Below are 24,121 nucleotides of genomic sequence, written 5' to 3'. Positions count from 1 at the left end.
TGAAATTTATATTAAATAGGCTAGTTAAAATAACCTAGTTCTTATTTATTTATTTTTCTTAGTTTCCAAACGAATAAAAATGAATAAAAAACATATTTGTTTCTGACATTAATGCTCCGTAAATATTAACCTAAATCTGGCAACCTTCTATTATTTATTTTTTTTACCTGATCTGGCAACCTTACCAGCTTTGCCACAGCAACCGTGACGTCAGTTTTCTGACCAATCACTGACCTCCCCTCAAGTCTCGTTAAGAGCTCTGTTATCGCGTGATCTTCGCTGAGGCCCACCGCTATTTATAATCGTAAACAGTAAGTATTTTATCACCATTCTTCATATTTTGCGAAAAACAAATAACACGAATGAACAACAGTTAAAATTAATACAATTTAGTATTATTTTATTTTCATGTGTGGTCTCTGGCAAAGGTTATAGCCAGAAAATGGCTGAACAATCCTGTTTTCAAGTCTCACGCGCTGTTGTGTTTCATGCTCTCGGGGCTTGTTTATTCTAGTACCCCGATAAAAGCGAAAATATTTTATGCGAATTTCATCCCTTAATGGCGAGTTTTAAAAAATAGATACAACCTGTCAACCAGGTGCATAAGTGTCACCGTTGCAACATTTTTTACGGCGCGTACGCGGTTTGCTGGCCAGTGAGCCGCCTGGCTTCTCTGTTGTGTTGTCTAGGAGAGGAAACACCGCGAAAATATGAACGTGCACAGTGCAGTTCATTCATTTACCGTCAGTCTCCAACATCGTAATCTTAGATTAATTAAAAGTAAACCTAGGTTTCCTTTTTTGTTTTGTTTTATTGATAACATGGACAGACAGACCCAGCGTGCACTAAAAACGAATCAAACTTTCTCTCTGACAATTACTTTTAAAAGTGAGTACATGTGCATTTTTATATTGGATGTGTGCAAAATGATGTTTGTTGTTTTTGCATGTCATGTCTACCACAGCATATCTATGATGAGTTATTCAGAAAAGCCTGAGGATATTACAAAGGAGGAATGGCTGGATAAACTGAATAATGTGCACATTCAAAGGGCGGATATGAACAGGCTCATCATGAACTATCTAGTAACAGGTATGTCAGCATTATTTTATAGTATAGTACAATACTTGATTCAAGTCAAATACACAGATATGTGTAAATTAAAATAAATGTATTTGCTCTAACCTGTGGCTTTTTCACATTACATGACTTTACATTATGATTTTGTTTACTGTATTTTTTGTATTTCGAATAAAATGCATAAACTGCCCCTCTGATCATGTTTCTATTCCACAGAGGGATTTAAAGAGGCTGCAGAGAAGTTCCGTATGGAATCCGGGATTGAGCCGAACGTGGATCTGGACTCTCTTGATGAGAGGATAAAGATCAGGGAAATGGTTCTGAAAGGTCAGATCCAGGAAGCCATTGCTCTCATTAACAGCCTCCACCCCGAGCTGCTTGACACCAATCGATACCTCTACTTTCACCTTCAGGTAAACATCTGACCTCATATGGACATGATGGGAGGGAGGGAGATGTCTAGCAGAGCGTTGTAGAGGAACAGAGCCAAAGCAAACCATGACAAAATCCATGGACATTGTGTTTTTTTCACAATGCACAAGCAAATGTATTCATGAAGGCCTCTTGTTCCAAATAAGAAGACAAAAAAGTACTGAAAAGAAAAATCCTAACTCAACCTTTACTGTAAAACTTTTGTAGCAGCAGCATCTGATTGAGCTCATCCGTTTGCGGGAGACGGAGGCAGCGCTGGAGTTTGCGCAGTCGCAGCTGGCCGAACAGGGAGAGGAGAGCAGAGAATGTCTTACTGAGATGGAGCGGACACTGGCACTGCTCGCCTTTGACAACCCTGAAGAATCGCCGTTTGGAGACCTGCTCAACATGATGCAGAGGCAGAAGGTATGCGTGTTTATTTGTGTAGGACGTAACCATCACAATGTGTTAGTGCTCCTTGTTTCCATGAAAGTCGGTTCTCCTTTTTATGTACAGTATGCGTATCTAGTGTAAATTCTGCACTTGTACCTCCTTCCTTAATGCTGGGTTCTGTCTCCCTCTATAGGTGTGGAGCGAGGTAAACCAGGCTGTTCTAGACTATGAGAACAGGGAATCTACTCCAAAATTAGCAAAGCTGCTGAAGCTTTTACTGTGGGCTCAAAACGAACTGGACCAGAAAAAAGTGAAATACTCCAGAATGACAGACCTTAGCAAGGGCACCATTGAGGACCCCAAGTAGAGACTGTAATTCACATGGACATTTTTTTTGTTCTATTTATGAACGGTCAGTGACTGGATGGCAAATATAAATCTCTCTCTATATATAATGCTTTTTTTTCTTGATGCCTCTATAAAAAAAAGTAATTTAAGCAACAGTATATGATTTTATTTCAAACAAAACTATACTGATTAATAACAGTAAAACTAGATGTTATTTCAATCTACCATTTATTATGCTGGTAGCCTATTTTCTGAAGAACAGGAATATTCCTATGGTAATGTTGTTTGGTATTATTTTTCATCATTTTCAGTCTGTCGTGTCATCTGTGTTTTGTCTTTTATTTTATTTTTTTTCCCCCATGCTCTTCACTCTTTTCACATACAATACTGTGTCCTCATGCTTGTTTTAGGCTGTGTTTGAGGAAAATATCAGCTCCTGGTTGGAAAGAAAACATCATCAGATTTATTGCACTGGAAACTGATGTAATTTAACTACTTTTATCATGAATCCAATAACTTCATTTATTATTTAATTTATGAGCAGCTACAGATGGTTGTAATGTTGAGTAAGTAAGTGTTTTAGACCTCCATGATATAAGCTATTTTAATTACAAAACAACAAATGATGTCATTACTAACCTAAAGCATTTGCCTTATGTTAATTTTTGTCTCTAATTTTTGTTCATATTTTGTACTGCTTGTTTGAGAAAAAGTTGATTTCACAGTATATTTGTTTACTTGAGTTTTATTATTATTCACATTTATAAGGTTGAACCTTCAGATTCCACATAGATATTTTTTAGTACAGAATTACCGGTATGATGCTTGACTAGATGGTTTCTTCTTATTGTCGTCTTGCGTCATCAACTGTACAAGAATGACCACATTCCTCCATCATAACTCAATTTCACCTCAAAACATGTAGGTGTGACGTGATCGTCTCCGCCTCGTATGCGTTGCTTACGCGCCCTGTCTGAATACACAATTGTAAACTTTCCTGATCGGTAAAGAGCCGGTGCTCAGTGTCCGGTTCAAACTCAGTTGGACTGAATGGCTGATGAGCAAGAAGCGGACCGTTTCAACCCACCAGTGGACTTTGTGAAAACACCTTTCAGAAATGTGTGCTACACGTCCGGGTTAGAGATAATGCAAATTAACGACAAGACAACAACGACAGTATGGCCAAGGTATGATGAAACTATCTTATTAACAGATTAAAAAAACTATTCTAAACAGCACTCGTATTTGTGCGTTAATGGTATCTCGGCAACATTTTCTGCTGTAAATAAAACACAAGAGCGGCATTCTCGTATGATCAGCGCTAGTTGTCAATGGGCACTGAAATACACATCGCTTTTTCTTCTCCTCCATCCTCCTTCCTGGTAGTTTCGCTTCCTGGCAACGGTTGCATTATAGAAAATATTCTTTGTCACTGCGGTCCCCTGATAAAGTTTTTGGTGGATGTGTTCTAATTGAGTCCTGTCCTGTCCTTTCTACTGCATTTTAAAGATACAAAAAAAATCGGAAAGTGTTTAAACAATGTGATTCATGCTCATTATTCCATTTCTGTTCGTCAAATGTCTGAAATTTGATCAGTTTATGTCTCGGTTGTTGAATCTTTTAATGCTCATATATTTCCACGTTAAGAAATTTGCTGTAAATAAATACAGTTGAAAGTAAAAGGAAGTTTCTTTTTTGTTGTTGTTGCTGAGTTGATAGAAAATAACAAACTAAGTTGTATAGCAGGTGTGACCACAGTTCTGAATGAGCTGGATTCCATCCATTGGTGGAAAGAGTACTAAAGAATTGTACTTAAGTAAAAGTATTGCTACTTAAGTAATAATTTACTTGAGTACAAATAGAAGTACTGAAAAATAATACTCAAGTAAGTAAATAAGTTTGCTTAAAAACTACTAAGCTTAAGTAACTACGTTACAAAGTACTTTAGTATTATTTTTCTATTTTTACCCAAAATGGGGAGATGATAGCGATGGAGCGCTAAACACTCTCATGTCAATGCTGTTTCATTCATACTGGAAGCCCAGTATACTGATTCATACCTCGCGCAGAACGTCCACAAGTGAGATTCATAGAAGAGATTCACTTATGACCTTTCAGGAAATGCCCATATGGATATAATAACATGCAAATAGAGACATTTGACTGATGAAACATGAAGACAAACACATGATAGCGATATCTGTGTTCATCAAGCTATCTCAGGTATTTTCATGAGAATGCTGATTTATTCACCCTCAAGTCATCCTAGATGTATATGACATTCTTCTTTCAGACGAATACAATCAGAGTTATATTAAAAAATGTCCTGGCTCTTCCAAGCTTTATAATGGCAGTGAATGACTGGAGAAAATTTGAAGTCCAAAAAAGTGCATCCATCAATGATAAAAGTGCTCCACTTTTACTCCAGGGGGTTAATAAAGGTCTTCTGAAGTGAAGCCACGTGTTTGTGTAAGGAAAATACTCATATTTATAACTTTATAATCTAAAATAACTAGCTTCCGCTAGACAACCATACGCATCGATTTACGGTTGAAGACTAACCCCTGACCCGACGCACAACGTATATAGAAGAGGAGCTTCAGTTTGTTGCACACCCCTATTTGTTTGAACCGTGAGAGGCGTCTAAGTTTACGATACTCCTACATCCTACATCATACATGTCTCACAGGTTACTCTTGTGGCGCAAGTCAATTTGCGTAGTATGCGTACGGTCATCTGGCGAAAGCTAGTTATTTTAGATTATAAAGTTATAAATATGGGTATTTTTCAAAAACCCATGGCTTCGCTTCCGAAGGCCTTTATTAACCCACTGGAGCAGTGTGGAGTATTTTTTTTATCATGAATGGATGCACTTTTTTGGGGTTTTAAATTTTTTCCAGCCATTCATCCCATTATAAAGCTTAGAGGAGCCAGGACATTTATATTAATTAATATAACTATTCGTCTGAAAGAAGAATGTCATATACACCTAGGATGACTTGAGGGTGAGTAAATCATGGGCTACTTTTCATTTTCAATGTCAATTAAATTAACATTAGTAACTGCGTGTTTTCAGAGTGAGACAGACCTGATTGAGATAGACTGTTGTAAATGTAACGTCCCACCCGCTGCAGGACACTGGCGCGGACGTGGACCCTGATGCTGCTGCTGGTCACATGTTTTCTCTACTGGTCACGGATGGCCATGCCAATCTGTGCTGTTACCATGGCAAAAGAATTTGGATGGAGCAAGACTGAGACTGGCATGGTGCTGGGTGCTTTCTTCTGGGGTTACTGTTTTACTCAGGTCCTTGGTGGCCATGCCAGTGATAGGTGAGTGCTTTTGTGTAGCCCACAGGTCATAGATCAGTTATGGCAAGTGGTAGATGATGATGAATAACATTGTTTTTACAGGATTGGAGGAGAGAGAGTACTGCTGCTGTCCACCTCCTCATGGGCCGTTATGACAGCTATCACCCCCCTTCTGACCAACATTGGACCCCGACCTCTTGTTACCATGACAGTGACCAGGTTTTTATTGGGTGTAATGCAAGGTGAGAGCACTGTGGGAGACAGTCGAGGAGTTAAGGGAGAAAATTGTGAAAATAATGAGGAGGAATTAGATTACCAAAAGGGGAACAGAAAAATCTGTCTACATGTTTGAACTAGAAATTTCAGCCAGTATGTCTGTGACATTGGATGCTGGGGGCATTGGCTGTATTTACTAGGGTGGGTCTGAGTTAGTTTAATCAGAATCAGCTCACCCTGACTAATTTCATTAGTTCATTTTGCACAACACACATTTTTTACATTCACTTACATTCCATCTGTGCCTAATGGAAGCCCATTTTCACCACATCAGAAAAAAAAGCTTTTAGTAAATTGTATATAATATATATATATATATATATATATATATATATAAACAGTTGTATTTGAAATTATTCAACCCCCATTGCAAATAAGGTTTATTGGCAAAATTTGGTTTGCAATGGCCAAATCAAACAAAAGTAACTGAAATAGCTCAACATAACAAATGTTTCAAGTGGTTTCCCCAAAATCAACTGAAAATGACTGTTGAAAATTAAAACAATGCCGGTTGCATAAATATAGCCATTATGTTAAGACAGTGTCTTAAGTTCTAGTATGACCATTTTTCGTGTATCAGATTAGACTAATCTACGTGTTTATGTAACTGCTTTAAAAAAAGCTATGGACAGTCTTACAGAAAAAAATGTCTAACTTGTAAGACTAATCTTAGAGGTTTATGGAACTGGCCCCAGGTGTTGTCTCAAGCACACCTGATGCAACTAATCAAGGGCTGCATTAGTTGCACCAGGTGAGCTTGTGCTAGAACACATTAAATATCTGAACTGGCTAGGTTTGTTGAGTGTCACGTTTGACTGCATGTTAGAAATATGACCAAGTCAAAAGAATGGTCCAAAAAGTTAAGAGAAGATATCATCTCCCTTCACAAACAAGGAACAGGATACAAAAAGATAGTGAAGGCACTAAATGTTCTTAGAGACACCGCTGGAAGCATAGTTCGCAAGTTCAAAGTTAAAGGAACAGTGGTTACATTACCTGGACGGGGCAGAAAAAGGAAGCTATCAACAGCCGCAACCAGATTTCTGAGAAGGCAGGCAAGAAAACCCTAGAGTGACGGCAAAAGACCTGCAGCAAGACTTGGTGGCAACAGGCACTGAGGTTTCAGCTTGCACAGTAGGTGCGTACTAAACGCATGCAAGAACTCCAAGACATAAACCCCTCTTGACCCAAAAGCACAAGAAAAGTGCTCAAAATCATATAAATAAGCCACAAAAGTTTTGGGATTCTGTTCTGTGGAGCGATGAAACAAAACTGGAACTTTTCAGCCCTATGGATCAGCGGTATGTCAGGAGGAAGAAGAATGAAGCATATGCCTCTGCCTACAGTTAAGCATGATGGTGGCTCTGTGATGCTCTGGGGCTGCTTTGCATCCTCTGGCACTAGAAACCTGCAGTGTGTGGAAGACAAGATGGATTCATTGAAGTATCAGGAAATCCTAGGAGAAAACGTCATGCCGTCAGTGAGGAAGCTTGTGCGTCATTGGACCTTCCAACAGCACAATGATCCCAAATTCCACCAAGGCTTGGTTGCAGAAGAAGTCCTGGAAGATACTACAGTGGCCATCACAGTCACCTGACTTGAACCCTATAGAAAATCTCCGGTGGGATTTGAAGATGGTTGCAGCACGCAAACCCAAGAATATGACTGAACCAGAGGCCATTGGGCTAAGATTCCTCTGAAACGCTGCCAAAGGCTGGTGTCTGGTTATACATCTCGTTTGCAGCAGGTTATAACAGAAAAAGGGTGTTCTACTAAGTACTAAAGATGCTTGCCATGAAGGGGTTGAATCATTTTGAGACTGCGGAAGTCAGCCCAAATTTTCTGTTGAATTTGGGGAAACCACTTCAAACATTTGCCTATAAATCTGATTTGCAATGGGGGTTGAATAATTTTGATTAAAACAAGAGGCACAGAAAGCTCTCAGATTTCATCAACAATATCTTCATGTTCTCAAGATGAACGAAAGTCTTGAATGGGTGAGTAATTATTTTTGGGTAAACTATCCCTTTAACTCAAAATTTTGACTTAGTATGTCATAATTTTGAAATTTTATCCCGTAATTATGACTTAGCATCAGCATAATTGTGAATTTAATGTTATTATTATTATGACTTTTTGTCATATTTGTAATTTATCAAAGCATGTTTTTTTCTTATGTGGCATAAATGGGCTTCCATAACCCCTTAAAGAAACTTAAAGGCAAAAAAGAATTCAAAGTGACCATTACTTCTACTGCATGTCACAGAGTAATTCTCAGTAGCACATGATTGTGAGTTATGCTTTCTCTGTTTTTAGGGGTTCACTACCCTTCTCTTGTCAGTGTCTGCGCTCAGCGTGTGACAGAGGGAGAGAGAGGTTTTTCGATGAGCTCTCTGGCCTGTGGGTGCTACCTAGGGTGAGACTAATATTCGTCATTCCAATTTTTGTCCACAGAAACTTGTTTTTATTTATTTTTTAAAGTGTAAAATAAAACTGATTCTTGATCAGCACTATTTTTTGCAAGCACCTCTGGAATAACATAACTTAAGTGTCCCATACTGTTCATGGTTTCTCTCTCAGGATGATGATGGTTGGAGGTGTGGGTTCCCTGATGCTGGACTGGTTTGGATGGGAGAGTGTGTTTTATGGAGCTGGTCTCCTTGCTTTTTGCTGGACCTTTTGTGTATGGAAATACCTTTTCCAAGGTATCTTTATATGATCCTTTACATGTTTAAATTAAGTAGCATTCTTGATTGGTTAGTGCTATTTTATTGCTTTAAAGGTCAGAATTGGTATAATTAAGTCTCTTAGAGAAGTTGCAGTGAATCAGAAACAATCAGTATTGGTGTTTGCCATAGCAACTGTGTGGATAGAGTGATTGGACCTTTTTTTTGCCAGTGTAATTTCACAACACCCTGTTTTTAAACATCTGACTCACCATGCAGCACCATGAAATTAGAGTATTCTGTACTGAGGTTCCTGCTATATGTTACGCTGTCTTCAGAAATGGTGTTTGTTACATCTTACAGTTTTAAATGTGTCAGTTTGTTTGTTCGTCACAGGTCCAGTTTTTTCCTTTGACTCGCTCTGGATCAGCAACAATTGCATTCCTAAATCCTCTAGAATCAGCTGGCTGCATCTCTTCAGAGAGCCTAGTGTCTGGTGAGGTTCAAAACATAAACATATGTCCCTCATTTTACTCTCTACATTAACTCATTGTTATGTTCGGTTTTCCATTTTGTTTTGTGTCATTTTCCTGTAAAAGGTTAAATAAATAAAAACTGATGTAGAGAGTTTCCAGGGCTTCCCCTCATGATGACTAATTTTTAGGGCACTCATATTGTCATATGAGAAAATGTTAAATGTTGATTGGTTACAAACTCAAAGAAACATGTATTTCTATTTGAGTTTATATATAGATAGATAACATTTGCTAATTGCATGTGTTTGTGTGTGTGTTTTAGGGCCATGATCATTTCTCATCTATGCTTTAGTAGCACCTATTACAACCTCATGTCATGGCTACCAACCTATTTCAAAGAAATGTTTCCTCATGCCAAGGTACCCCAGTCATTGCACATTTGTCGGTTTTACTGATTGTTTCCCTTTTTATTTGTATTTACACTTCCAGTTTGATTACCAGTGCTGTTAATGTTAATATGTTAGTGACAATTCTAACTCTTTTTGCTAAATCTTTTGTTTGCTGACAGGATTGGGTGTTTAATGTGATTCCTTGGTTTGTGGCACTGCCCACTTCACTATTTGGAGGCTTTATCTCTGATCATCTCATTAGGCAAGGTGAACAAAATCTACACTCTCTCATGACTATTCTACAATTTAGTGAATTGACGCTTAATTCGCATAAATTAATTTGATCTCATTTGCACCCCAGTGACTGTTAGGTTAAGTAATGGACCTTCCTGCTTCCTTTTTTCTAAAAATCTAATTTTCTGAGTTCATATGAAATTCATACAAAATAGTTGCATTTTCACATGAGATCAGGTTGACAAAAACATCTAACAGTTTCTGGTTGACCCTGATGTTTCTATAATCATAATGAAATGTCTTTGTGTAATAAGTCACTTTTTATGTCTTTATATCAGGCTGTGGGACAGCAACTGTAAGGAAATTGATGCAGGTAACACCACAACAGCTATGAACTTTGAGATTAAACTCAAAGCTATGCCCTGATATACTGCACAATTACATTAGTTTTTTGTTTTTTGGAATTGGTAACTTGTATTGGTCAAAACTGAAGTCACATTTTCAAACCTCTTCAGACACTCAGCGAAACAGAGGTCTATACCAAACTGTGAATCATTTTTCATTGCTTTCACACAAAATGCATTCAATGACCACGTTTGCCAAAAATCCATGAACACTTTTGTCATTCATATTTCACCATCTGCACCAAGTTTTTAGCAGGAGGTTTCCCAGTGGGCACTGGACCCTGATCAATAAGAACTTCTGAAGACATACAACAGAAATAAAGTCAAACTGGTTAGTAATAAGTGAAGCTGGTAATGCTGTTTGTCCAGTTTGTCCACTGCTTGGAAACCTCCTGCTAAAAACCTTGTTAGGGGATAATGTTCTAACGTAATGTTTTTAGAGAATGTTATCCTACCTTTTAGGAAAACGTTCTGGGAACAAAAATAAAACTTGCCGCTGAAAACATTACTAGAACAAAAAAAAGCAGCTTGGACTCAAATACTGCACATACGTGATTATACTTGTTGATGTTTTTTGCCCAACTTTTTATTTTTCACAAGTAAAGTACTATATGTAAAGATATAGAAAAAAACGAATTGCGACATTTCTCATTTATTCTTGTTACATATGCTGTAATACAGTCAGTAATCCTATAATGAAATACTGATTCATGTGGAAAATCATTCAAACTTCAAATATAAGAGTTCATCATTCATGTAATGCTCTCTGTTGGTGTTTTTAGGTCAGTGTGTTATGAGTGACTAATGAGAATTCAGTGTTTGGGTGGAACGAGCTTAGTTTGACACATAGTGTTTTGGTCTGAGTGAGCTTTAGAGGTGAGATTAACTGCTTGGCCAAGATTCATGTTGGTAATGCAGACTGTATAAAGAGTTTTGAAAAAGTGGCTTCAGTAATGACAGATGCTTGTTAGCATTGAAAAAAAAAAAAAGGAGCATAATTCATATATTGCATCATAATTGTGTTTGTGTGTGTCTGTTTAAAACATGCTTGTGTAGTTCTGTGCTATGGGAGCAGCCAGTGTGTTCATCTTCCTTCTCTGTAAGACGAGCAATTTTGTCCTGGCTGTTGCTTGCGTGTCTCTGGCTGTTGGGCTGTCCACCTTTAATAATAGGTTAGAATGAACTGTCATATCCAAAACTTGATCTTACAACAACAGTATTGATTATATACACTGAATATGTACAGAGTGGTATATTTTTTTTGTGTGTGTGTGTGTGTCTTTTCATGTGAAGTGGGGTGTCCGTGAATGTGCATGACCTGGCACCGTCGTGCGCTGGAGCCCTGTTTGGTAAGTCCATTTATTTAGGTCTATTAATTAAAGCACAATGTTATGTTTTAGGTGTTATTCTTAATATGTCGCTCTATTTCTTACAGGGGTTATGAACACATGTTCTGCTTTTTCTGGTGAGTTACAATCCATTTATCTGTAATAAAACCAATTACATGTAAACAGACTATACAGTCCACTGGATATTAATGTGCCCATATTAGTAGGAGTATTAAAATAGTTTAAAATCTTAGAAATACTTTTTTTTGATAAGGTCAGTGTACACAATCTGAATTCTGTTTAAATATTTGAAAAATGTAAATCGTGAAAGTGATCTGAAACTAGTTTTTAATCTGCACAATTGTGTAAATTCACATTCAAGTCCTATGCACTTTTAATTGTAATACCTTCCTCTTTGCCCATAGCATATGCTCTTATACTGTATTTAACAGGTTTGCTGATGGTGTACATGTCTGGCTACATCATTGATACGACAGGTTCCTGGGAGACTGTGTTCTCCATCATGGCTCTGGTGAACATCATTGGTGTCACCATATTCATTGTGCTGGGTGAAGCAAAGCGAGTTGATCAGCTGAATCAGCCTCAGATGATTTGAGCGTCTCTCGGATGCATATAGGGGGTTCCTTATTTGTCATTTGTAACAAATGGATTGGGAACTCTTTAACGCTCTAAAACAATGTATAATATATTTCTGTCATTATTTATTAATTTAAATGTATGTTAAATATTTTGGCAGAGCTGGCTGGAAATGATAGAGTTAAACAATGTTTTATGTGAGAAATATTTATCTGAAATGTAAATTTGATAAATATAAGAAGTATAAGAAATACGGTGTCATTTTTGACAATTGTCCTTCCACTAATTTGAATAATTAAACTATCGCAGGCTTAAGTGTTTCTGATCCGTGATCAACGAGCACTAGTGTACAAGTGATTCTATGCAAGTTCTTTCATTCAACAGAAGGTGGCGACAAAGGACAAATAAACCGAATGATTCATGAAAATCACAAGTAGGATCATTACACACAGTACCAACAGATAGTTATCTGTATTCATACGTAAACACACATTACATTAGGAAATATCAGGGTTACTGTTTTGACTTGTAAGCCATACCCTCTCCATGACAGTGTAAGACCCCTTTCATCTAATGAAACGGGCCTAGTTCTACAGGGGGAGATGCGCACCATGCGCACGTCGTTGTGGTGATGTCACGGGTGGGCGGAGCCGAGCGAGATCTGCTGCATCTGGTACACTTACGTGATCGCGCGGTTCCCGGGGATGCAACCACAAATTTAACATCGGTTTCCTAAACGCACTGAAATTAAATCACGACGCCGGGGCCGACGAAGTGGTAAGCGATGCATGCGTTTAAACCTCGTTACGCCTTAAGAAAAAACACATTTTGCCTGCTTCCTTGATTTATCAGTGGGCTTGGGTGAATTGGTTTTATGTGGTCTAACGGGAGCGCGAGCTAACAGGCCAGATAATATGGATGCTGGAGCGCAAAGCAAACAAATCACCGGGGCCCTTCCTGGTGATGAAGAAGCGAAGCAAGTCTGAGATTAACTGTAAATCATTTCCGTTTGTTTAAGTAATCCATTTCAGTAATCTATTAACACAGACGATTTTCAGCATTTTGTAGAGCATAAAAATGATCTCATTGCCGATTGTTGCTTAGATTCACATCAGTAAATCGCCCCTCATCTTTATATTGTGAATGAATGAATCATTTGTGTATTTTCTCTTGTTGACATCATATTTGAATTGAGATTCCGTGACGCGGACAGTAGTGCGACATTTCTTTCACGCAGACCGACTAGCGCAGTTACGTGTGGATCTGTAAACGGCAGGAATGGGAATCGTGCTGCGATTCTGATTTCGCATTTAATATATATTGCCAAATAATAAAATAATTTCAAATTTTAACAGTAAATAAAACTTGACTTTAAAAATAACAGATTTTTAAACTTATTAAACCAGAAATAACTTGTAATTCCTTCACAAGTGCGCCCATTTCAATGACGTTTCAAAGACTTTTGGATGCGGACTAAAACGCTGTCAAATAATTAGCCCTAATAGAAATTGTAAAAAAAAAAAAAAAATATATATATATATATATATATATATAGTGGTAGGCCTAACATATAATTAATTAATTATTATTAATTGATAAATTTAATTATTTTATAAAATACTACTTAACTACACATTTTCATCTGAACAACCAGTTATAAGATTCAGATGTAAGTATCACGAGCCTTCAGTGCACAGAACACAGTTCCGGTTTTCTGTTAAAGTCGGCATGAAATGAAACATAAGTTAATTGCGTGGTGCAGGTATGACGTCACTTTGTAGGCCAACCTGCAGTTAGCATCACACTGATTCTCTCGAGGAACACCCCAATACGATTTTCCCATAGGCTTTTGGATTATTGCTAAAAACAAGCTCTGTGATCAACAAAAGTTTGATACTTGCACGTTTTGTCAATCACAGATGAACACAACTTTTATGATTTTTGAAGCCTAATTGATGTCGCCAGAAGTAAAAAGCTAAAGGTAGGCTATAAACGAACTACACCATGGTCACACGAATTCAACGTCACCACCACTAAGCTTCCAACAAGTCTTTCAGTTTTTTATCTAAAAACATTTTCCCAGAACGTTTGAGTTATAATAGTTTATAAGAGCACAATTATGAGCATAACAAGACTGTAAAAGCGGACTGAGCTTACCTTTTCGGCGTGATGGCGTTTAATCTCAAGTGTAGGCTAGTCCCATTTAGCCACTTGTTAGCAACTGCTTTTTTCAAGACACGTAACAGCTTAAAAAAAATCACGAGTGGGGTAATATTGATATATTTTATGGCGTAGAATAAAACGTGAAAGTTTCTTGAGCTTGTGTTCACCACAGTCCTTATTTCAGCCATTTAACCAAAACCCCATTCAAAAAACCCAATGACTTCGGGACGATGGAACCGTAAGTGCTAAAATGCTAACTAACGCACTTCTGCGTTTTGGCCTATAAAGTGATATCATACCTGCACCAGTCTAGTCTTCTTTACTACCCTATTGTGTTGAATAGCCCAGTGAAACGGCTTCTCGAATGAGTTAAAATGTAGGGCGGCACTTGATTTTTTCCATTGGGAATTTATTGGATATTTGGATAGTTGTGGGTTTGCTATTGCTGTGATGTCATGTGAGTGACAGGTTGTCCCGCCCTCGCACCAGTAAATACGTCATCAGAGAAGAGGTGTGATTGCAAGAGGGAGAAGTTATTTTGATTAAAGATTATGAAGGCGCATGAAAAAGAAAAAGAAGACGTGCAAGGATAAACCACTATCCTACACCATTGTTAGGAATCATGGGTGGGTCTGCCTGAAAGTTTCAGTGGACGATGCTGAATGCAGCCAGGCCCTTACTTCAGCTCCTGAAACCTCATGATGCTTCTGGAAAATGTGCATCTATGACACATAACTTTTGTTTGTCACTATGTAATTTGATCAGATGCTTGTCATTAACATCTGTATTAAACACAACCTACAATGAGCATCGTATGAATATGAGATACCTTATTTGCATACCGCTATATGGTAGGCCTATTCATTAGAAATCTTTGCAGACTTTTCTCTTTGATTTCTAACTAATCTGACTTACAACAATGTGCACAAACGTGTTCTTGTGAGGAGTCGTCCCACTCGGGAGCTCTGAATGCTTGTCTCAATTTTTGGGGTCTGGCAGTGCTGAGTAAACTATCTGAGATACTACAGTCAGCTGAGGAAAGCTCAAGATTGATTGGACACAAACCCAGGCCTTTCCAGACATGATGAGACAAGCAATCACACGGAGAGACAGATTAACGCTTGCTTTATTCTCCCACCGGCATGAAACCATGTCAGTCTTTGTATTTCATGTGCTTTAGTTCACCATAGTAAGCCTGAAATCTACAGTCTACACATGAAAATATGGATTTGACTGATTCACAGGGCAACACTTATGAAAATCTGTCATCACTCTGCTGGGTTGTGAATATGACATCTGCTGGAAACTGAACCCTGTGATATCCTGTGGTATCAATTTCTCTTTCCCGGGACCAACACGAGAGAATCAGCTGACAGGAAAAGTGTGAGTCAGCTTCATGAGTAATACTTCTGATCAGTAGTAGAGAGGGCTAGTTATGTCAGCATTACAGTAGTGAAGGTCAGGAATAGGATTAGTTCAAAATCACTGTATTTGTGTGCAATTGAGCTAAAGTTGTCATTAGAAACATCTTTGTGATATTGTTCTTGTGTCAATAGCCTGAACATCATGCTATTGACATCATCCAAAAACAAGCGGCATTAGGTTCTTTGTTGTTTGGCCCCTGTTAAAACCTTCATGCCGTCTTTAAAAGATCCAGCTGCTCTGTATTTTTCTCTAAGTTGAAGTATTGATTTGAAATCCATTTAAACTGTACCAATTATCTTGAGTGGTTTTAGTGTTGAAACCTCAAACTATGATCTGGAGAATATTGGAAATGTTCTCTCTGCAGGCTGTTCATCTGATAATGCGTTTTTTCTGTCCTCTGAGGTTTTAAAGGCACGTTTATAATCAGTACATATTTAGCAACTCCAAGGGTTATTAAACAGACGTCTGAGATTTTGTTGGGTGGTTTTATTTAAACAACAAAGCACTTGGAAGTGGGAAAAACTTGGAATATTAATATAATTAAATGTTTTCTTCTCAAATCATAGATCTGTCAAATTCAGTTGCAGTCTGACTTATGTTTACACAAATGTCTGTTATGAAAGAGAACCTCACTCCAGTAGCCTATGTCTGGTCTGTTTGAGAGTATTCCAACTTTGTGACATCAAAAATCCGTTTTCGTTATTATTTTCAGTGTTACAGCAAATATTATGCCAGTTTACATGCACACATATCAAGCAAAATAATTGATATATATAAATTATAACACAACTGAATTAGCGTGTGCTGTTACACATACATTTAGCCCATGCATGATGTGCTAAAGTTGAGTAGTAAAGATCAATTTAAAAGAGCTCTCACAAAAGCTATAGAGAAGAAAAACACAAAAGGCTGACTTGAATTGCTAAAATTGATTTTGATAGACTTTTATGGAGTCATGTGACCAAACTGGGACTTTTTGGACCCATGGATCAGCGGTATGTCTGGTGAAAAAAGAACACCATCTTCATGGCCAAACGTGAAGGTGCTCCGGTCTTGTTATGGGGGTGCTTTGCTGTTGCAGGAAGTGGAAATCTTGACTTTATGAAGGACATCATGAATTCTTTGAAGTATCAAGCCATTTTGGCAAAGCCAAATGATGCCATGATGCCTTCGGTGCAGAGACTGAAGCTTGATGATCAATGGACTTTCCTGCTGGACAGTCATCCCAAAGTATACATCCAAATCTACTGAAGCTTGGTTCAGGCATCGGTCGTAGAATGTTCTTGATTGGCCTGGCCTGTACAGTCTTCAGATTTAAATCCCATTGAAAATATTTGCTGGAATTTGAAGAAAGCAGCTGGTAACGTGAAAACCAAAGGTTACTTGATCTGGAAACTTTTTCTATTGCGGAATGGACCAAGATTGTAGTAGAGAGGTGACAGAAGCTTCTAAGCACTTACAGGCAGCATTTATTGGAAGTTGTAAATAATTAGACTTTTGGGGGTAGAATAATTTTGTGCATGAATGTTTAGAGCCAATTTGATTTTTTTTCATTTTTCATCAGCATTCTCAGAATCACTCAAATGTGTATTGATAAACTTTCTGATACGTAAGAAAAAACTATCCTAGGTTCTCTCTCTCTCTCTCTCTCTCTCTCTCTCTCTCTCTCTCTCTCTCTCTCTCTCTCTCTCTCTCTCTCTCTCTCTCTCTCTCTCTCTCTATATATATATTAGTTGCAATCAAAATTATTCAATATATATGTTAAGTATAATATATATATGAGAGAGAGAGCGAGAGAGAGTGAGAGTAACTAAATGATATATATATATATTATATATATATATATATAATTTAGTTATTCTCTCTTTCTCTCACTCTATATACTGTATACACACACACACACACACACACACACACATATATATACATATATATATATATATATATATATATATATATATATATATATATATATATGAAGAGTTCAGATGCAAAAGCCTCTAAGTGCCATCTGAAATTTTCTTCTAGAATGATCATTTTTTATAAAGCTTGTATATTTAGGTTCAATAATTTCACTTAAATGGCAATGCAAATTACCTATTAATTGTCATTTAAGTGAAATTACTGAACTTAAATATACAAGCTTTATAAAAATTATCATTCTAGAAGAAAATTTCAGATGGCACTTAGAGGCTTTTGCATCTGAACTCTTCATATATATACATATATTTTATATATAATATATAAAAAATATAGTTCATTTACAATAATACTTTTAGATATATATGTTACATATTAAATATATTCGATAATATTCATGACATAATGTTAAAACAGTAATCTTAATTGCCACTGTGATTTTCCAGATTTAGTGTTTTCTGACATGTTGCCTAATGTGAAAAGGCGATGTCTGTGTAGAAGAGTAGACATGTTAGTGGTTGAAGCAGCCTAATCTACTATCACTACTGTGATTTGACAGCACCATCTTGTTTAAAGCAGAACCGCTCTCTAATACTAGGAACAAGGGACTTTTTGTAGTGAAGGGAGGGTTTTGTCTATATATGCCATGCCATTTGATTTCAGTTAGACCCCAGATTGACCAAACTACATGAAACATATTGCATGTCACACTGAATGGTAAATTACTCACACTAGAATATGGATTGTATAATAAATAAAGGGAACTTAAGTGCATTTATGGTGACTGACAAAAAAAAAAAGCCTGATGAAGAGAGAGAGAGAGAGTGCAAGAAAAAATCAGTAGATGACCTAAGCAAATCATGAGAATCCTTAATTATTTTTTGATTCATGGCAATGATTATGATGAAGGTCTTTTAGAATTAGGTCAGTGTGCTTTTAAGAGTTTGTTGTAATATCATCCAGCAAAGTGTGTTTGTGTGTGTTCAGATTGTTGAGGACCTGATACACCATGGCTGACCAGCAGAGGCAGCGCACTCTCTCCACCTCTGGAGAATCACTCTATCATGTTCTGGGTGTCGACAAAGTGGCCACTGTCGATGACATCAAGAAGTCGTACAGGTGAGTGTGAGAAGCTCCGGCCCTTCCTCAGCATCCCCCTTCTGTTCTGCTTTTTCTCACTTTTACTGGCCGTGGTTTTCATCAGATGTTCATCGGCCAAATGCAGCACACAGCAATGTGGAACCCTGCAGCTCAATAAAACTAAGTGCATTCAGGGACTGTTTCCCACGCACAGTTTTAGCTTACTTTAGGACTATACGAAAATAATGGATCTCATTATGAAGTGTTTTTTAAAGAGATATCACAGTGTGAGATTTTCATGGTACATTAACTTATACCAGAAATATCACAGCATTGCTATCACTGTATTGTGCAGCAATGATATTTCATGATTCTCAATAGCAAAAAAAAAAAAAAAAAATGATGATAAACTACTGTGTAAAAGTTAACTATTAACTTTATTTCTACTTCGTAAACATTGCTTCACTTATAAGGGACAAAGAAATAAATGAAGTTGTTCTCATTTATTTATTCTCATTTATTTATTTATTTATTTATATATAATTAATGTCAGGTCTGTTGAGCTACATTCAAGTCTGTGATATTGATACAAATAAAAGAAAATGTTTTTTCACTTTATGTGAAATGTGCATTTAATGTAGTTTGTTGTCTTTTTTTGTTTTTTTTTATCTTTTAAAGAAAACTGGCATTGAAATATCACCCTGACAAGAATCCTGATAACCCTGAGGCATCCGATAAGTTTAAAGAGATAAACAATGCCCATGCCATCCTTAACGACCCAACAAAGAGAAACATCTACGACAAGTATGGCTCTCTGGGACTTTATGTGGCTGAACAGTTTGGAGAAGAGAATGTCAACACTTACTTCGTTCTGTCCAGCTGGTGGGCCAAGGTAAGACTCCGAGTGGCATTTCAATAAAAACTTATAATGACATCATCGTCAGCAGTGCAGTATAGAAACAGACATTAACCTTCAAAAGTTTGGGGTCAGATTTTCTGATGTTTTTGAAAGAAGTCTCTTGTGCTCACTAAGGGCCGGTTCACACAGAACACGTTTTTGCTGTTAAAAACACAAGATGCAGGTCAGTGGAACGGGAAAAAGCGCAAGGTCTAGAGATGCGTTTTTTAAAAGTTGAACTTCTTTTAACTTGAGTGCCGCGTTTTTTTAATGCTGTGTCATGCGCGAGAGACGCTGCAAAAGACGCGAGCGCATCGGTCAAAGACGTCCGTCTAGCTCGTGTTTACATTGAAAAACAATGGAAAAGTGGCGCGGTGGAATGGAAAAACGCATTCTGTGTGAACATTCTCTCTAAGGATGCATTCATTTTATATAAAATACTGTACAAACATTATTTATAATGTAAAACACTATTAAAATTTAATATAGCTGTCATTTTAATATATTTTAAAATGTAATTTATTCCTGTGATGACAGCTATTTTTATCAGCATTCTTCGATGAATAAAAAGTTGAAATAGAAATCTTTTGCAACATTATAAATGTCGTTACTGTCGCTTTTAGCAATTTAATGCATCCTTGCTAAATAAGTGTCAAATTCTTTCAGAAAAGAATGGTAGTGCAATTCACTCTAATGTATTGTGTTGCTCTCTGTCTCCCCCTACAGGCTCTGTTTGTTTTCTGCGGCCTGGCCACAGGCTGCTACTTCTGCTGTTGCCTGTGCTGTTGTTGTAACTGCTGCTGTGGGAAGTGTAAACCACGGCCACCCGAAGGACAGGAACAGGAGTTCTATGTCTCCCCTGAGGACTTAGAGGCCCAACTGCAGTCCGATGAGAGAGGTTAGGTTTGCTCATGTGTGTTATACCCCCGTAACATGCAGCATGTAAACAGCTATTCCTATTGTCCTGAAGACTCTTTGTGTTTAAACCATTTTTTTTCCCTTTTGAAATGTTTCCACAGAGGCAGGTGGAGGTGAGCCTATTGTGTTGCAGCCCTCGTCTGCCACAGAAACCACCCAGCTAACGTCTGACGGTTACCATTCTACTTACCACACTGACACCGGCTTCAACTAAAAGCCTCACCCTCATCACCTCCACCCCGTGGCTTGTCTCTCGCCACTCTGTGCCATCTAGCCGAGGGGAAAAAATGAATGGAAAGTATCCTTCAACTACAACTAAAAAAAGCCTGTTTTCGAGAGGGAGGAAAGCCAGCGATGGAGCTGAATTCTTTAGCCTATCCTGTCCCTTATTCACGCACCACTTCCATCACCCACACAAGAGTGGCACACATCCGCCTCACCTTAAAAAAAACGAGCTTAAGAAAAAAAGATAAAAAAGATCCTGTCGTTTACCCTGATCTCTTTGTTGCCTTTGACCTCCGATCTTGCCTTCCACTCGTTCCCTCGCTCATCCAGCCAGATTTGCTCGTCGTCCTGTGGCATGCACTGTTCCTTGACTTTGTTAAATGAATTTTTCGCAGTTTTTGGGTATATTTATTGACATGAAATGTTTGTTCCCAATTATAAGTACTTGAGTGTGGTTTAAAGTTGACTCCGTGAACTTGCCATAGGTGTTCGAAGACTAGTGCGGCTGCACTGAGAAAACAGCAGGAATATATTTCCCTCTTAAAATCTCGAATATTCTCTTCGCATACCTCTCCAGTCCTCCTGGTTTACCCAGAGTTTGAATCTTTCGTGTCCCTGTAGGCCATTTTATCTGCTTTGTGTCATGAGTTAACGACATTCTACATTAATTGGGTTCTTTGGATTGCTTCGCTCTTTTTTTTTTTTTTTTTTTCGTTTCATTACAACTATACTTTTTTGAGAGAGAGAGAGAGATCCAAATGATGCAATTGATAACATGCCATTTCTTCTTAGTATTTTGCTCATTTACATCTGGGTGTTTGTGTTTCTGTGTTGTTCTGTGGACTATTTGCAACAAGCTGAGCCAAAATTAGGACTCTTCTCTATATGTGGAATGGATTTATCTGTCATCTCTGTGTAGTTTGTAGGTTGTTCATTGATGTGGGCACTCAGCTTTGGTCTTCGTGTTAAGCTCAATTTGGCCCAGTTGTGTCCCTTTTCTCTCATCAAAAGGGAATCGCGAATGCAAGCTGACATAAACTCCCGTAGTGTCATATCTTGAGTGTGTACGTAAGGTGGAAACCTAAACCGATGACATTTTTGTATAGATATACAATCTACACACATCATGTGTATGTACAATATATGTATATTTTGTGCATTTTTATATTTTAGTTGTTGGCGCATATAGTTCAGATAACTATTGTTTGTGTCTGTGGTTCTGGCCTCTTGTGGTCACTTGAGACTCCCTATGCCAAGATATACTGTATATTGTGAGAGAAATTTTTGCAGTCATTAATTTCTGTGCGGTTTCTTTGTTTCTCAGATTATTTATTGAAGTGGCAAAACTCTTTTTAACACTACTAGCATCTGGATACATGCGCAAAGTTCAATCTCAAAGCTTGATAGGGCAATTTATATATTTTACACAAATAATATAAAGCCTGCTTTTAGGACATTTCTCTAATGCGTCCAGATTTAGAACAGTAATGAAAATGATTTTGTCTGGGCATTTTTAAATAAATTAGCATAAGTAATTAGAGGTGGTAAAATAATAAATATGTATTTTTTTATAATTGAAGTAATAATCATGGGATTTTTCTCCTCAGTATTAAGGATGGAGAGAAATATGCTTAGTTATCATGAAAATAATTCTTAAAATCTTAATTGTACTAAAAACAGGCTTTTTTCTTTGTGCAAAATCTTTTTTTTTTGGACCCTGCAAATTCTTCCTCTTTCTGAGGGCAGAGTTCACAATAAAGCAAATGCAAGACTACGTGAGTTTGTTTTTTTCCGTGAAGTTGAATAGATTGAACAAACTTGCAGTCTTAAGCCTGGAATACACTACACGATTTTTAAAATCGGTATTTTAAAACACTAGACATCATACACTTGCCGACTTTGTAAATCGTTACAGAGGAAAAACTGGGCATCACTAAACAACTGATGATCACACACTACCAGACCTTCAAGTCGTTCCAGTCACAACAAACTGACGTAGAAACGCGTGCCTTGTTGCTAGGAGACGCTTGACAATTGAAAACAATATGTGTTAAAAAATCATTTTGAAATATCAAACATGTTTGATATCCTCCGACTGCATGGAATCAAACTTTGAAGCAAAAAAATCGGAGACTGTGACCATCATACACTACATGATATTCAGTGAAATCTGTCAACTCAAATTTTCGGACTAGCCCTGACTTTCAGCAACTAGCATCAACAACATGTCCAGGACTGCAAAAGTTGTGTATGTATTCCAGCCTTTAGATGACTTGAAGATTAATTGAGCTGCTAAGGTTTGATACTTATAAACACTTTAGCGTTTATTTCATAGATTCCCCTTTGAGCAGTCTCATAGATGTGGCATTAATTAATTAAACTATTAAACTGAACATAACCATTATTTTTGTGTCATATAGCCTAGTTTTGTGATAGGATTTTGAACCTTCATTGTGTTGCTCTTGGTTACGTTTACTCTTTGTATTTTCAGTAAAATTATGAATTAGATGGTGTGTGGCCATGTCACCAACAGCTGAAAGGCTTTGAGACAGTATCTGAAAGTGCTTTAATAACCTCCTTATACCAAACCTGATTTTCTGAATTTGCCATTTCAAATCTTAAGATGACCATCGATGCCATATTAACTCGTGCTTTTTACTCAAACATCCCTCACTGCCTGCTTACATGGGCAGGTTTGAATTGTTTGTCATCTGTCTGTTCTCATTTTTCTTTATCAGCTCTAACTTGAACCTAATACAAATGTCACCAGCCATGTTTATTCACACTCTTAAAAGGCCAATGATTTTTCATTGAATTGTTTACATTTCGTTATTAAGTACAATGCTATCTTCGATCACTATCTGCTCTCTTTCTCCTCTCTCTCTTACTCTGTTTCCCATTCCCTCATTCCAATGCTCTAGATGGTTTTTAATGGATGTTAGCCTCAGTGGTCTTTTTTCCTGTGCATTTATCTGTATCAGAACTACACTTGTATAAACAGTATGGCTTATTCATTAAAATGTTGAATTTTAAGTTGAATGAACCTTGCTTAAAGGAGAAAAAAAAATAAAACATACTGGAGTAAAATTGTCAAGAAATTGTTGCATATTATGTCTTCAGAAAGAAGAGAAAATATTTAGTGTAATAGTGAAATGGTAATTTTATGCATTTTTATTTTATTTTATTTATGATCTTATTTTGTCATGTTCATAATGAATTGTCCTTGTTTCAAATGGTATGTTAAATGAATTTGACTCTAAAACTATGCTACTCATAGTTCTGCAGTGAAGGTCTCTTGTACATACACTGAATTATTAAAAATAATGATAGTAGACCTTTATTTTGTAGCATGGTTATTGTATGACTAAAAGATAAAAACATTTATTTGCTGGTGTAAAATAAATGTTTATGAACATTTGATGTGACTGAGAGTAGTCTTCTTAAAATTAAAATAACAAAATGAAAAAAAGAGTGACATGAAAAAAAAATATGAAAATATGATGGACGACGAGTTAAGTGTGAGAAATACCCCATCCTCTTTATGTAGGCTGTATAGAAATAAAAGACTGAAGAAAGAAC

At 37.2% G+C, this 24,121-nt stretch overlaps 3 protein-coding genes across 4 annotated transcripts; all 3 read left to right on the top strand.

The window, feature by feature from the left end:
- Positions 1 to 225: 225 nt before the first annotated feature.
- On the top strand, positions 226 to 2,959 carry gid8a (GID complex subunit 8 homolog a; the record flags this gene model as incomplete). 2 transcript variants are annotated; one of them, XM_084086432.1, is made up of 5 exons in its annotated part: positions 226 to 311; positions 965 to 1,092; positions 1,297 to 1,493; positions 1,720 to 1,917; positions 2,078 to 2,959. In XM_084086432.1, the coding sequence occupies 4 exons, from the start codon at positions 972 to 974 to the stop codon at positions 2,249 to 2,251; spliced, it is 690 nt and encodes a 229-aa protein (XP_083942558.1). In that variant the 3' UTR covers positions 2,252 to 2,959. The 2 variants fall into 2 exon arrangements, with proteins under 2 accessions (XP_083942558.1, XP_083942557.1); XM_084086431.1 differs by lacking the exon at positions 226 to 311 and having other exon boundaries at positions 930 to 1,092.
- Positions 2,960 to 3,134: 175 nt separating this feature from the next.
- On the top strand, positions 3,135 to 12,336 carry slc17a9a (solute carrier family 17 member 9a). Its single transcript, XM_084086430.1, has 13 exons — positions 3,135 to 3,419; positions 5,367 to 5,564; positions 5,646 to 5,785; positions 8,136 to 8,235; positions 8,400 to 8,524; positions 8,882 to 8,981; positions 9,284 to 9,380; positions 9,530 to 9,617; positions 9,923 to 9,957; positions 11,045 to 11,160; positions 11,282 to 11,337; positions 11,424 to 11,453; positions 11,769 to 12,336. Exons 1-13 carry the CDS (start codon positions 3,283 to 3,285, stop codon positions 11,930 to 11,932), a joined length of 1,386 nt encoding a protein of 461 aa, XP_083942556.1. The 5' UTR covers positions 3,135 to 3,282; the 3' UTR covers positions 11,933 to 12,336.
- A 222-nt stretch (positions 12,337 to 12,558) lies between these two features.
- Positions 12,559 to 23,960, top strand: dnajc5aa (DnaJ (Hsp40) homolog, subfamily C, member 5aa). The gene is made up of 5 exons (XM_084086429.1): positions 12,559 to 12,690; positions 18,409 to 18,540; positions 19,180 to 19,393; positions 20,126 to 20,297; positions 20,419 to 23,960. The coding sequence occupies exons 2-5, from the start codon at positions 18,431 to 18,433 to the stop codon at positions 20,529 to 20,531; spliced, it is 609 nt and encodes a 202-aa protein (XP_083942555.1). The 5' UTR covers positions 12,559 to 12,690; positions 18,409 to 18,430; the 3' UTR covers positions 20,532 to 23,960.
- The last annotated feature ends 161 nt before the right edge of the window (positions 23,961 to 24,121 follow it).

Source organism: Abramis brama (assembly GCF_963993115.1).
Source record: "Abramis brama genome assembly, chromosome: 16".
Taxonomy (NCBI): domain Eukaryota; kingdom Metazoa; phylum Chordata; class Actinopteri; order Cypriniformes; family Leuciscidae; genus Abramis; species Abramis brama.
The sequence above is the reverse complement of the archived record's forward strand: the minus strand, read 5'-3'. Positions and strand labels throughout refer to the sequence as shown.